This window comes from Canis lupus, chromosome 29, assembly GCF_011100685.1.
Source record: "Canis lupus familiaris isolate Mischka breed German Shepherd chromosome 29, alternate assembly UU_Cfam_GSD_1.0, whole genome shotgun sequence".
Classification (NCBI taxonomy): Eukaryota; Metazoa; Chordata; class Mammalia; order Carnivora; family Canidae; genus Canis; species Canis lupus.
The window spans coordinates 18,568,907-18,584,585 of record NC_049250.1 but is presented as its reverse complement, the minus strand read 5'-3'; the positions used below and the strand labels follow the sequence as shown (position 1 = coordinate 18,584,585).

The following is a 15,679-nucleotide window of genomic DNA, read 5'->3' as shown; positions in this document are numbered from 1 at the left end:
CAGAAAAGGTGGACAAAAGCACAGAGGAGGCAGTGGCAGGGAAAATGAAGTGGAGACTGATTTGGAGAGGGAATTTACTGACATGATTTGAGGCCAATTTAATATGGGGCTGAGAAAGATGGAGGGAAACCTAGTATGGCTGTTGACATTTCCGCTGGGGAAATCTGAAGGGATCTATAATGTGAAAATAGGAGTGGGCAATGTAAGTTACAAAGACAAGTTGAAAATAGTGACAAAATTTGGGGAGGAGCCAACATATAGTTGATCTGTTAGTACCTAAATCAGGCACAGACACTATGAGGCTGCTCCTCAGAATCCACACATCTTGCCTCCTTTTCTTCTTGTCCCTTAACCTTCTGACACACACGGCTTGAGGGAAAGGTAGATGTATGACCCACTGTTAACCATCAGGTGCAGGGCAAGATGTTTGGTTTAGTTTCTTTCACATTTCAATCTTCCAGTGCCATTAAATTACAGTAGATGTTGTTGGATTTAAAACTTACCCAAAGAATCTGGGACTATTTCATCTGGAGAACGAAGTACTTGTGATGTCTCCTCTGTCCTTTCTGCCAGGTGGTCTCCTTGGAGCCTAAATAATTAAAAATGGTCAGTACAACCTCGAATAATGTTGAATTGTAAAATGTGAATGAAATACTACTGGGGACGTGACTATGAACTTTCAAATTTAAAATCAGACATCCTTCTGCAGAGTAGAAACAAAGGTTTACTAAAGCCTTTGTCATACCGTGTTTTTGTTTTTCTAGCCTTTAAGGACAAGTCTTTTATCATCTTTTTTCCTATACACATGGGAAGATTAAGTCCAGGCAGAGTCTGCTTTTCTTCTCTGCCTGACTGGAGGAAGGTTTACAAGCAAACGTTTTCACTGAAACTACAATGGGGAAGTGAGTGGAAGAAAAGCAGGAGTCCGCCAAAGTGGGTTCACCTTGCTTCTGAATCCAGGGGCAGGAGAGTTTTCATGATTACATAGAGGTTTATCAAGCACATTTCTCCACATCAACCCAAGTGGAGTTTAAAGGCCTACAGGTCAAGGTGAGCCTCAATAACGGAAGTGAAGATCCTTAATATGTATGACTGCCCAGTGTTCTCACAGACACTGCCTTCCTTTCAGGAAGGGAAGGCCACATGGGTACTTTTAGGATAACATATTTCTGAACTTCTGTGTCCACCTCACCACAGCGAGACTAGCAATATCTAATTCAAACAGTCTGGATGTATATTATGCTGTGAAATCATGCTATCAAATGGCATAGAGTTTATTAATAACTGTTGGAACTCTGTCCTAAAAATAAGCTCTGCTAATATTGGAGAACAATGTATCAAATAATCCAGAGACTGAAGTTTCCATAACAATGCCCTTATTTTTTTCTTGTATTTAGCAGATGGCAAGTGCCCTCATGGGAGAATATTAATAAATGCATAACAAATAGCCTTAATATTTTAAAAAATACAATTCAATTCAAGTAAAATTTGTAACTGTACCAGGCTCAAAAGTTAAACTTTTCAACTGTTTTACATTTTTGCTTTTATATGTCACAGTAGAATCATACTAATTTGCATTTGTCTTTTGCATATTCAAGCACATATGCATGACACTTTACCTTTTGTATAATTACAAATATTATAAATTATGCTTTCATCTTTATTCCTTTAATATTAAATTAATATTAAATTATGCACATTTTTGTTCATATTACATACTAATACTTACCTATTACCTTCTATATACAAAACCATATTTATTATATAAGCTAACTCAAGAATTCTCTAGTGTAATTTCGTGATAATCATAACTTTTTTTTTGGTCAGATATGTATGATTTTAAACTGTTTTTGATTGATTTTATACTTTGAATTAATTTTTAAAATTTTACTTTGCAAGAACAACATCACTATTAAATGATTTAGCTACATACTTCTCATATCTGCCCAATTATTTATTTTCTTACTTTCTAGTAATTAGAATAAATACTTCACTAATCTGCCATATCAAATAGTCTTTTCATATATTCTTTGTCTACCATTTCATCAAATTTTCAGAGAGGAAGTATGTAGAAACATGAGATATTGAAAGGTGCAAGTAAAAATAATTATTAAAAATTGACAGGCTGCAATACACTTGGGTATTTCAAATTAGATTAAAAACCTAAGTGGAAAATAAATCTCCAACAAAGACAGAAAGATAGCAGGAAGAAATAAAAACTAAGTTGTAAACTTCTTTTTGCCCATTGCAAGCTTCAATAAGAAATATTTACTTAGCATTTATTAATATGCTCAGGAATAAGCCTAATGTCATTGAGATGTAAATAAATTACAGCTGATTCTGATTTCACAGACTTCTCAATGTAGGTGAGTCGACAAGACAAATGGCCATGAAAACGACCCAACAAATTGGGTGGCCTTGAAGCTGGCTCATCTTTGTTCAAACACTGCCCTCCAGATACCTGAAGAGTTGGATTTACTGTCTTGGCAGCAACTCCATTAAGGAATGCCTCACAGCCCTGCTATCCTTGAGTGTTCTGCCAACATTTCCCAAACTGTAATCCACACAGCACCACTTCTGTAAGAGGTTAATAGGCACTATGCAAACAAGGGTTATGTGGGCAAATCCGGGAAATGCAGTCTTAATAACAGTTCAATCTTTTTTTTCTCTACACTACAAGAGTTTTACTTATACTCTTACCTTTTCTCTTTAGTTTCTGAAACCCCTTTTCCATGTTAAACACTCGCTTACCTATATTCTCAGGACCTAAACAAAATGTTTCCTGTTCCCCCTTGTCATCACTGAAACCCTTTTCTAAGAATATTATATCCTTTTTTCCTCTAAGAATATGACACTGCCTCCTCTCCAAAGGAGCCTGCCTAATCCCTCCACCTCAGATCACACAGGATTCGAAATATTCACCTTCCTTCTTTCTGCCTTTCTGAGACTTGGCTCAGAACCAAAGTTTTCTTCTTCAACTCAAGCATCACTGTCATCTTGAATGTTTCCATGTTCTTGTGTTCCATGTTCTTCCATATACCCACTAATTTCAAAGTCCCTGATCTCAAATCTGGAGATCTTCCTTCTACTTCACCTTCCTTCACCCAAGGACAGATCACTCAGAATTGTTCCCTGTAAGCAATATTTAAAGCCAATGTTCTGTTCTCTGACCACAGACTCATCTCCTTTAGACTCACAAACTCACTGTCCTTAATACTTTCTCTTCAGTCAAATATAGATCCCAATTTCTATTTTCTCCCACGTATCTGGCCTCCCCTGGTTCCAGTTCTGCCCTACTCAGCTGGGACTTGTGGTCTCCTCAGTTTGCATGCATCTACATCCTCCTGTCATGACTGACCAACCAGACCCTAATTCTGTATCAAGTCATCATTTTCCTACACATGTGCACCTGGAGCAATGCAGGAGAAAATCAGACACTCTAGGATTGGAGAGTACAAGTCAATGGTCTCCAATTTTAAACTTGGGCTTCTTGATTGTCTTTCTTCCATTCCTTTCAAAGTCTTTACAAAACTATTACCTCCTTTTTAGGTCATCTAGAAAAATGATGTATTAAGGAAAAAAGATCTGTTACTCCCCCTCACATAGCACCTATAGAGTTATTTTCACTCCAGCCAGTATTCACTACCTTCCAAAGAGCTGCTACTCCCTCTCTTCTGTGTAAGGCTCAGATCATCCATTTAGGCTGGTGATTTGGATCCGATCATCTCATCTCTCTTGGATCTTATTTAATCCACTACTATTCATTCTGTTCATCTGCATTGTTCATTTGCCATAGTGAAAAGAAGTAGGCTGATTTCTCTTTCAGCCTTAACAAAACAAAATCCCTCCTCCCATAATTATCTCAAACATCTAACTGTTGCTTTTTCTTACTCATTCTTTTTTGGGCCAAACTCCTTAAATATTCTTCATTCATTGCCTTTGCTTCCATAGTTTTCATTCATTCCTCATCCTGTTTTAATTTGGTTTGTGTCTCTGCCATTCTGAAATGACTTTCTGATCTAATTGCCATATAAAACAGAAATTTTCATAACTTATTTTTATTTAACTTTCAATTGTACTTTGAATGAACACTTTTCCCACTCTCTTTTACACCATCTCTTTGAACCAGCTCATCTATTCATGGTTTGAATCATACATAGATTGATATTTTTCAAATCTTTATTTTGAGTCCTCAGCTCAAAATTGGCATAGTCAAATTTTTGTAGAACATTTTACTTGGGTGTACCAACAGCATCACAAAGATAACATGTCCAAAAGTAAATTCATTTTCATCATCACCCTGTCTTGCATTACACACAGCTAGTCAATCCCAGTCTTGCTAATTATACCTCCTGAGGAGATTTCCTGAATCCATCACTTCTTTCTACACTACTGTAATTTTGCTCCTCATTTTCATTCACCTGGATTCTTATTAGTGTCCTCACTGATAGTCATATTTAGAAACTTGTCCTTCAAAAATCCATTTTCTATATGGCTACCAAAATGTTCAAAACAAATCCAAACATATTACTCCCATGATTTAAATATTTTAGTGCAAGAAATCTTAGCAAGAGTATTTTTAGAGGGCCCATGGGCAGTTTTAGGGGAATCACAATAATTCACAATAAATGGAATGAAAAGTTTTTGGCAGATGTGCTCTTTTTGGACAGGGAGACAGTAACTTCAACCAGATTTTCAAAATAATCCTTGACTCAAAAAAGTTTAAGAACAACCATTTACTGGCTTCTCATCACCTGCAAGATGAGTTATGATTTCCTTACCAAGTCATTTGAGTCTCTCTATTACACAACCCTTACCTGTCTCTGAAAATTCATCTTTTTTAATTTTATACTCCATAAACGCCACTGTCCAGAAGTCTTAGCAGCTATGCAAAACTTCACCATTGCTTTTGCTTTACTATATTTTGTCTGTTTAGATGTCTGTCAATAATACTTCAAGTGTCTTAAAGGCGAGAATTTTATTTTTCATATTTTATGACCTAGCTTAGGTTGAGCTTCATTATAAGCTCTAAAAGAGATTTCTTATGGCATTTTTTTTTTATTTTTTTAAAGATTTTTTTTTTAAACTACCCACTTCTTTTTTTATTTTTTTTTTATTTATTTATGATAGTCATAGAGAGAGAGAGGCAGAGACACAGGCAGAGGGAGAAGCAGGCTCCATGCACCGGGAGCCCGACGTGGGATTCGATCCCGGGTCTCCAGGATCGCGCCCTGGGCCAAAGGCAGGCGCCAAACCGCTGCGCCACCCAGGGATCCCAGATTTTATTTATTTATTCATGATACTCACAGAGAGAGAGAGAGAGAGGCAGAGACACAGGCAGAGGGAGAGGCAGGCCCCATGCAGGGAGCCCGATGTGGGATTCGATCCCGGGTCTCCAGGATCACGCCCTGGGCCAAAGGCAGGCGCTAAACCACTGCGCCACCCAGGGATCCCTCTTATGGCATTTTTAATGATTAAATCACCTTGGGGATTAGTCCAGGAAAACAGAGCCCATCCTATATATGAGGAATTTTCTATGGAATACTATAATAGAGTTATATTTCCTTGAAAAGAGGTAAAACTATCCTGTGTATATTTAGGGTTAAGTAGTTCTTAGCCCCGTTCACTCTAATTCAGAATACAAGACAGAGGTTGATGTGCCAATGCTTATATGATCTGGGGGGCAGAACATGAAAGTAAAACACAGGGAGAGAAAGCCAATACAAGGATGTGTTATTGAGTCATCTCCTGTACAGATGGTTTCTGGACAATTCCACAAGAATTCTGAGGATGCTTATGAAATATGTCCACTTGAAGGATGAAAGAGTAAAGAATTTATCCATAGGCTCCTGATCAAGGATGGTCCTTGAGCTCTGATAACCCTAACTTTTAAATTGCATATATATTAATATTGAGTGATTCTAATTGGTCATCCCAGTGCAGGAAATAAGATATAAAAGATATTAGCAAAAGTGATGTTAAAGGTTGCACCTGCACAAGGCTGGCTGCTATGCTACAGTTAGAAACATGTGCAGATATAGTTGCTAATAAGAAGTATTTAAAATTACATACAAGCGGGACTGATAATGATAGTAAATATGTTTGGCTTTAAAATAAATCAATCAGATTTAATTTTATGGCTAGTGAGTCCTGGCTAGAGGAAATATTACACATATTAGTAAATTATATCAACAAGTTTGTGAGTCAACAATCATTTTTCATTGACTCAGTCTTAATAGTGATTAAGCCAAAGAAAGATAGCATCCTGAGAGAGACTGTTGTAGTGGGTATCAGAGCCTATAATAGTACCAGGCACATGGATACTATCAATAGGTATTTGTGAAGTAAATGTTATCAAAAAGTCCCTGAGTCATATAAAATAGATTTAAAGAAGGCGGACCAGTCAAGAGAAAGGAGGCTGAAGCTCATTTAGGAGATTGGTAACTATAGCAGTGGTTCAAATTTTGCTGGTTTGCAGTTTGTTTTGAGATTCAATTGATCCCAGTGTCTCATTCTGTAAGAAGAAACAAGGAAACCAAAGAAAGCATCAAATAGAAGTCCAGTTCTAGTCTAAAATGATCAGTAAAAACACCAAATCCATTGAGAGGAGGAAGTTTTGAACATTGTAAGCAGTGAGAGAATAGAAAAGATGATTAGTACCACTTCTCTTTTATACTTAAAGAAAAATCCAAAACATTCAAAAAAGGGGCATATTTCCCTTTTCTTTAATCTCTAGAATTAAATGTCAACCCAATTGAACTATGTAATATGATGAGAGAAGATTCAAATAAGTGCATATTTACTTTCTCACTTTGTCCTAGAAGACATTCAAATTTGTGAGTAGTTGTCTTTCTGTTTTTATGTTATTATGGTATATATTATTTATTTTAACCTTCCCTGAATACTTTCTGGAAGAAATTAGTATCTAACTATAATCAGAATGGACACTTATCAAAAGTTTCTTTGAACCAAATTGAATACACTATGGTATGCATGAAATTAAAGGCCAAGCTAACATTTCTAGCCTGTATATTTCAAAGGACATGATAAACAAAATTTGGATTAATTGAGGAAATATTAATGGAGTAAGTGGTACTTAAACTGAGCTTTCATAAAGCTCAAATTTGATTAGGTAAAAAAAGGGGCGGGGAAAAGAAGAAAGAAAGAAAGAAAGAAAGAAAGAAAGAAAGAAAGAAAGAAAGAAAGAAAGAAAGAAAGAAAGAAAGAAAGAAAGAAAGAGAAAGGAGTAGAACTTCCTACAATGTCATCTAGAAATTTGATGTTGAAATACCTAGTCTTCTTCCCTGATGAAAATGGAAGCCAATGGAGGGTTGAAGCAGAGTGATATGATCAGACTTCCCTTTGGAAAGGATGTGCTGCGTTGATCACAGACTGTAGCAGGGCAATCAAGAAAGCAGGGAAATTCTTTAGGAGATTATTCCACCAATCTTGTTGAGAGTTGAGCATGGCTTGCCTAAGAGTATCAATAGTGGAGGTGGTTAGAAGTGGACTGATTGGAGATAAATTCTGTAGGTGGAGCCAATGGTACACCTGATAAATTCGATTTGGGAGTGAGAGAGAGAGATAAAGAAAGAAAGAGAGAGAAAGAGAAAGAGAGAGAAATCCCAAACAGCTGAAATCATGTTACCATTTGCTGAGACAAGGAACACTGAGGGGAAAACAAATATGCTGGAGACTAAGTGGAACTTAGTTGGGGACATGGTAAGTTTAAAATGCATTTTAGACATACAGGTAGAGGTGTGGAGAGGCAGCCAGATATCCATATAGAGATGCTGAAAAGACTGCAGAGTGAGGCTTTCCCTTTCTGGATTGTAAAACCTCTACAAAGGACTTCAGAATATGATATACTACTATTTGGGTCAGCTATTTTGAAGAATATGATATTCTGTTTCACTGTAAAATAAGTAGTATATCATAATAAATGTCAATTAGAACAAGTGAACCACAATAAACAGTTTTGGTTTTCAGAAATTTTGAACCATTTTTTCAAACAGTTAGAAATTAACTTATCGTCCCCCTCCAGACTCCAAAGTCTGCTTTTAATTTACAAAAGCCTCTTTCATAGTATCAGTCATTGAGTTATTTCTAAGTCTCCTTCTAAATGTTCATATTCCATTTTAGGATTCCAGGACGTGTCTCCAGAACTATTTTTTGAGAAAAATTCTAACAACTTATTGTCACTCACTCAATTTTGAAGTCTTAAAAAAGCCAAAATTGTCATCAACATCAATAATTTATTGGGGACCTTCAAAGGCAAAGCTCTCCACTGGGCACTGAGCCTGCAATCTGGCATGAGACCTGCATGTATTTGCATGATCTTTCTAATTACTTTGCAAGCTTTCATGAAGTCAGAGATCAGGCCTGAGATTCCTGACAGTATCGGGGCCTCACATATTCATTCACATTTGTGCCCCCTCGGATAATGATGTAATTTGAATGACATTTCTTTGAATTCAATAAACACTTACTGTAATTCCTTTTCTATCCTAAAACTTCTGTTCTATGGAACTTTGCTGCCCTTCTTTGGGGAATAACCTGGAAATTCTTCTTCCTGTATTCCTTTCCAAACCCACTGACACCACCCCAGCATTCTCTTACCCCTGGACATTCTGGTTTGACACTCTGATGAACAGTCCACTTATTGTGACTCGGGCCTTTTGGCACCACCTCTCAGATTCCTCAGCAACATCCTCTGGACTCCTGACACAGATCTACCTCCAAGAGCCTCCAGCAAATACTACTTCTAGCAGTACCTCAATTTCCCTTCTTATTTTAGCAAATTCCAGCATTCATCTGAGGCACTCTTGCTGTTTCCTGACTCTGGCTGTTTAGGTCACATGAGGATAAGTAACAACGTATCAGAACGAAGCACCTTTTTCCTGAAAGTAGAATGCAGTTGAACAACATCCTCCTTCACCAGACGGCTTCCCTTAAATATTGCTTTTGAAATTTTCTCCCTTGTTCATAAGAACCTCTGAACATTAACCTCTAAAATACAATGATTGATGGTAACACAGAGATAAAAACCATGTTCTTTCCTGCTAAATTTTCCTTTTAACTTCCTATCTCCTGAAAATGAGATATGGGTCTGCAAATTATCTGTCACGCTCTCATCAAATTTATAGTTTCTCCTGCAGGGCCAGTTACAGACATGTAGTGGCCATAGGTGGCCTCTTATCTGGGCTGCTAATTACTCTCCTGGCAGAGGCTTAAGAATTTTAAAGCTAAATCTGAGGAAAGCACACATGGAAAATAGATGTTTTGTTTTCAGTCTCTTCTGCTTTATCTCAACTCCAAGGTAAAAATGTCAACACAGAGTAAGGAGGAGAAGACCAGGCATAGAGCAGGACTGACTCTTAGACACTTTGGGACTACTAAAGCAGTTTCCAGGCAGATACGACCAGAACATGGGCCACTGACTCACATACCTTGGCCAGATTATTACATGCAGAAAGGACAGCACTGGAGGCTTTCCAACCTTCCTAAAGCTGAGACAGCCCTGAAAAAGGATTAAAATCAAATCGCCAGACTTCTCTGGAGCTAAAGAAGCTTCAAGAGAAAACAGGCAAACACAGACTGTCTGAGCTTGAGGCAGCCCTGGGCCCTGGGATCATCAAGCTTCCTCTAGCACAGCTATTTACGTACATTTTCAGGCCTATAATCTGGCACAGGGGGGTATGCTTTTTGTCTGCCATCACCCCTAGACAGGTCCCTTTTAAAAATCTATCTAAATAGAAACAGACTGTTAAGATGCTTCTTTGACTTTGTAGACCAGTGGTTCCCAATTTCCAGTGTGTTAGAATCCCTTAGAGGACATTAAAACCCAGATTGCTGGACTCCACCCATAGGTTCAGAAGGTCTGGATCACAGCCCAAGGATTTGTGCTTCCACTGAGTTCCCAGGTGATGCTGACACTGATGGCCAGGGGCCTGCCCTCTCTGTGGTACCTCCTTTCTTCACAGCTATGCAAGGAGATGGCTTCTCCCACCCATTCTGGAGGTGGTTATAGAATTGTCCCATATCCAAACACCAAGAATAGAGAAGGATCTAACAGGGGATGTTAGTATTTTCCTTTCTGTAACTTGCTGGGTATATACCCTTCTGGCTGAAACTAAATTTTATTCCTAGTATGTAGGACTCCATCTTAAGGAGATGAAAAATCCAACTCGGATTCCTCTTGAGCTCCAGATGCTATATACTTAGCCTGACTCAGAGAATTGCCTGGTCAGGGGCATCTGGCTCAGCAGCAGCTGTGAGAGGTCTTTTTACTGAGCTGATCTCTAACAGGTTGAAAAGTGGGATCGTGTGGGAGCCAAAACACCCTTTTGGAAAACTGCCAAAAAACTTTCGTTCCTTCCTTAGCCATTCCTTCCTTTAATCAGAGACCCCTTACTCACAGTACTAAAACAGAAGGCTGCCTCACATACGCACCTGACAGAGGACCACCCCCTCTTTCCCATATCCCCTGGAAGCATCTGTCAGATTGTGGAGTTCTTCTGTGTAGAGCCTCTCTCTCTCTCTCTCTCTCTCTCTCTCTCCAGACATTTTTATGCTATAGCGCTGGAAGAGACTATGTGTCTTGCTGCCTTAGTCAGACAATTTATGTTCTTTTCTTTGCTTTTTTCCATTTCACAAAATTTGGAATAACTGGAATTCAGTTGTGGTAACTAGTAGAATAATGAGGCATAGTGAAATTCCCAAATTATGAGTGCCATTCCTTTGTACCTGAGACAGGTAATGTTTTAGCAAGGTTCTATCTGCTTACAGCTGGTAATGGAAGAAATGTTGCCAGCGATACGCAGTATCAGGAACTGAGCAGTTGTTATTAGGGGTGGAACCAGCATGAAGGAATGAACCAAGGGCAGCCTCATGGCAATCCTTCTTGATAAATTTGTACATTTTCGGAGGAGTACAGAAAGGAAGCCCCAGCAAATCCTACCAAGTTCCACCTACTTAGGAGGGATGGTGGATAGAGGACGACAGGGAAATCTGAGAAGATTCACTTAGAAATCTGAAACTACTGTGCACTGAGGTTACAGCCTAAGAAAGGTAAGGTAAGTTAGCTTGCTTCTACATCAAACATAAGGATGGCTCCAGGTAGGGATTTTATTTTTTTATTTTGTATTTTTAAAAATATTTTATATATTTATTCATGAGAGAGGCAGAGACCTAGGCAGAGGGAGAAGAGCCTGATGCAGGACTCGATTCCAAGACCCCTGGATCATGACCTGAGCCAAAGGCAGACACTCAACCACAGAGCCACCCAAGTGCCCCCAGGTGGGGATTTTGTGACTTGACTTCCCCATGAAGGTAACTCTGCATATTCCAATAAAGGACAGAAGAATACAAGACATTTAAGCATGCAAACAGGGCTCCCCTTTCCACCATGCTTGAATGTAGCTCTGATGTACCCATAACAGGCAAGAAACAGTTGCTAATTGGGTATGTCAGTCTTTTGTCTCTGAATTTGAGATCTTTTCTGTTTTAAGTTTGTTGTGGGACAGGAAGTTTGGCTTGTTTTTAGCATGACCCTGTGTGACAATACAGCCTTTGATTATAAATGGTTTTTTGAATATCTCAATATTGAATTGCCATATTTATTATTATTTGGACACCGTAATAAAGTTTTCTGATAAGCAAGTTGGTGATCTGGTAAACAAGGTTGGTTTAAAAAATGTTAAGTATGTGGGACCCCTGAAGAGATTATAATAGAAAAGATAAAGGCATTTTTTTATTATTTTGCCAATGCTTTTAAAATTCTTAAGAAGGACAACACTGAATACAAATGTCTGCATGATTGGAAAAGACAACAAAGCATAAAGATATTAGGATGATTCATCTTTTGGCATAACATTCTAGGAGAAGAAATATATTCAGCGATTTACTAGAGAATATAAATACTGCTTTGTGAAATTTTAGCTCCATTGTCTAGAATTTATTTTTTCTGATGTGCATATCGATTGATCTCTCAAAATGTTCATGGAATTTGTTGATAGTGAAATTTTTTTCTCTGTGCCTCTGCTTTGGGAAACTAAAACTTGTTGGTCTTGGTACCAAGACCTAGCTTGTATATAAGATTTTTCCAAGGAGTCTTAAGTATTTCTTAATTTAATTTATTGTTGTATGATTATCATATTTCAAATCATGTTAGTATTCCACAGATTTTATTTATTTTTCTGACTTTTATATGGTATGATTTAGATGCTCTAGAGTTTCTGGTTTCAAGTGAGAAAATAGATTATTATATTTAAAATTCTGAAGAAAATTAATTAAAAACCTCAAATGATTTCCTAAAAACACAGATTTATTGAAACATAGTATATCATGAGCAATGGTATTAAAACCCATTGAGTTTTCTTTCGGGGAATTTCATATCCTGTTTTGAGCACTAACGTTTATAATTGAAAAATATTACATATTTTAAGAATTTTGGTTTTTATTCTGAAATGTTATCAGAAAATTGAGAATTTAATGACACTTGGTATTCTTTGTTTTAATAGTAATAATATCTCCAGTCTGGCTTGATTCTAAATTTTTTTTTTATATTAACAAGGCTAATTAACTCTTTGGCAGTTCTGGAACTAATTGATAGAAGATACTAATAGAGATAAATTAATATAATGATACTTTTGACATGATTTATGCATGCCATTCAGGAATTGTGACCCAATTATAAAAGTAATTAGCATAACAAATAAAGTAATTGCAATTTCAATTTTACTACAAAGTGTACCAGGGAGGCCCAGAATGTTACGCAAGTGAATAAATAAGAAGTTTTCAGATATAGATAATGATGTGAAATATAATTTTTCACTTTTGTTCCTGTTTCTTACATAAGATACTTACTTCATCTTGTGCTAGTATGGAAACAAAAATGGGGGAAAAATAAGAAGAGTCACTTAAATCAATCTTCCTCTATTATGACAACAAAATAAAGTCCACAGTGCTATTGCTATTACATTATTAGAAAAGGTATTTAAATAAGCAAGACTATATATTAGAATAATTTCAGTAATTGATCTTTTCGCATCATGTTTGGTATTCTTGATTGTATATATACGCACAAAACTGAGGAACTCGTGATTTTTGTCAAAGCAATTTCTATGATTATTTTATCCATAGAGGTAGCATTTAAATAAAAATCCTTTCTCAACCAAACTGTCATCATTTATCAAATAGCTTGAATAACATGTTTTTATCATGTGTCATTCTATCAACATCTTGTTTTAATGTCCTGAAATGTGTCTAGTTCCAAATTAGGACCAACAATTTGACTGCTTTAAAAGTGGAGGCAGCACCATAGAGCTACAAGAATTGGGGCTCTCAGTCAGATTGAGCAGGACTGGAACGCCACCTGTGCCACTTACTGGTCTTCTAACCTCAAGCAATTTACTCAATCCCTTTGAACTTTATTACGGGTCTGAAGAATAAGGCTAAAAAGTACCCACTTGTTTGTGGGGATCAGACATGTTTCTATATGCCTCACCTGGAGTTTGGTACACAGTTGAGGCTTTGTATCAACCACAGCTTCAAAATGCTGTGGAGCAAAGGATGCCTTCGCTTGCTCTTGAAGCAATCTCCAAATCCGTGCCTCAATGAACATATTTGTTTCATTACTACATATAGGCCATTGAATCCATCAATTTGGCTGAAGTCATTCACTAGGGAATTTGAACTGAACTGATCATCTGTTTTACTACTTTACAGACATAGGATGTTCGAATCTTAGTGGTTCTGCAAATGTCAGTTCTAAGTTGCTACATGGTTACCTCCCGTGCCCCACCTTTTTTCTGATCATTGCACTTTGAGAATGTAACAGGCTATTTGAATTTAATTTGAACTCTTTATGCCTCTAAAGTCTTTGTGTTAACTGTAATGAAAGTGATAGTGAAGAGGAGCCTTGGTTGTGAAAAATAAATAAAGGATAGAGTAAGTGTGGTATAACGGTAGGTTTACACATTAAATATACATAACGTTCATTCACAGACTCTTTCACCACTTCCATTATCATAGATCATGTTCTTCCAGAAATGAAGTACCTTATGTAGTACCTTAGTTTCGAAGGGCTATAATAATAAAACAACTGGTACAAATTTCTGGATTTTTGAGATTTACTAAAATAGGTATTTGAAATTTATATATTTATTTACAAAAATGATCATATTTTCATTTTAAGCAGGCATACTAATAAAATATGTAGTTAATGCAATATAGCAAATAAGATGTAAAAAAGCAGCAATTGGGGACCCCTGGGTGGCTCAGCAGTTGAGCGCCTGCCTTCGGCCCAGGGCGTGATCCTGGAGTCTCAGGATCGAGTCCCACATCAGGCTCCCTGGATGGAGCCTGCTTCTCCCACTGCCTGTGTCCCTGCCACCCCCCCACCCTGTGTCTCTCACGAATAAATAAATAAAATATTTAAAAAAGAAAAAGCAGCAATTGTTCTAAATTCTTATCCTTATTTTACTAAACTCAACGTTAACACTTCTTTTTATCATACAAATTTCTAATTTTTTACAAACAGGCTGCTACCTTTTTTTCTAAAATTCTGGAAAGATAAATATCAGATAAGTGTTTTAAAGAAATAAACTCCAGGGGATCCCTGGGTGGCTCAGTGGTTTAGTGCCTGCCTTTGGCCCAGGGTGTGATCCTGGAGTCCCAGAATCGACTCCCACATCGGGCTCCCTACATGGAGCCTGCTTCTCTCTCTGCCTTTGTCTCTGCCTCTCTCTCTCTCTCTCTCTGTCTCTCATGAATAAATAAATAAAATCTTAAAAAAAAAAGAAATAAACTCCATTTGCATGTTTAATGATTCTCATTACTATTGGTTATAAAACATTAAAGGTTAAATATTGTGCTAATTTTTAAGTCATTCTCAGAAATCACACATAATGTCACAGACTAAAGTTAGCCAATCAGTCAGAATCAGTCACACATATTCAAGTCTAAATTCAGATAAGAGTAGAAAGATGTGGGCAGCCTGGGTGGCTCAGCAGTTTAGCACTGCCTTCAACCCAGGGCGTGATCCTGGGGACCTGGGATCGAGTCCCACGTCGGGTTCCCTGCATGGAGCCTGCTTCTCCCTCTGCCTGTGTCTCTGACTCTCTCTCTCTCTCTCTCTCTCCCTCTCTCCCTCTCTCTGTTATTCTGTTTCATGAATAAATAAATAAAATCTAAAAAAAAAAAAGAGTAGAAAGATGTAATGACAATTCATGACTTTGGAGAAAAGAGAACGGCTGGCTATCTAAATGGCTGTCTCTTATTTAGAGCAGTATACTCCTCTATAAAACGTATGAATATTCTTACAACTTCAATTCCTTTGCATTCCCAATATCTATCCAAACTGGCCCCTAGATCCTTTCTTTAAAAAAAAAAAAAAAAAAAAAGATTTTATTTATTCATGAAAGACACAAAGAGAGACAGGCAGAGACATAGGCAGAGGAAGAAGCAGGCTTCCTGTGGGGAGTCTGAGGTGGGACTCGATCCCAGGACCCAGGAATAACGCCCTGAGCTGAAAGCAAACACTGAACCACTGAGCCACCCCAGACATCCTTGGCCCCTAGATCCTTATACTTTATGCCTGTTTTAAAACTGTCTGTGATATGGAGCCATTTTATAGAGAAGGTATTTATGTCCTCTCCAATTTTCTTTCTCTTCTTAA

General features: G+C 37.5%; 1 protein-coding gene across 1 annotated transcript in view; it reads right to left on the bottom strand.

The window, feature by feature from the left end:
• C29H8orf34 (chromosome 29 C8orf34 homolog) overlaps window positions 1-15,679 on the bottom strand; it is a 387,205-nt gene that overhangs the window by 97,883 nt on the left and 273,643 nt on the right. Inside the window, 1 exon segment of the mRNA NM_001195666.1 lies at window positions 504-589. Within this exon segment, the coding sequence (NP_001182595.1) occupies window positions 504-589 (86 nt within the window).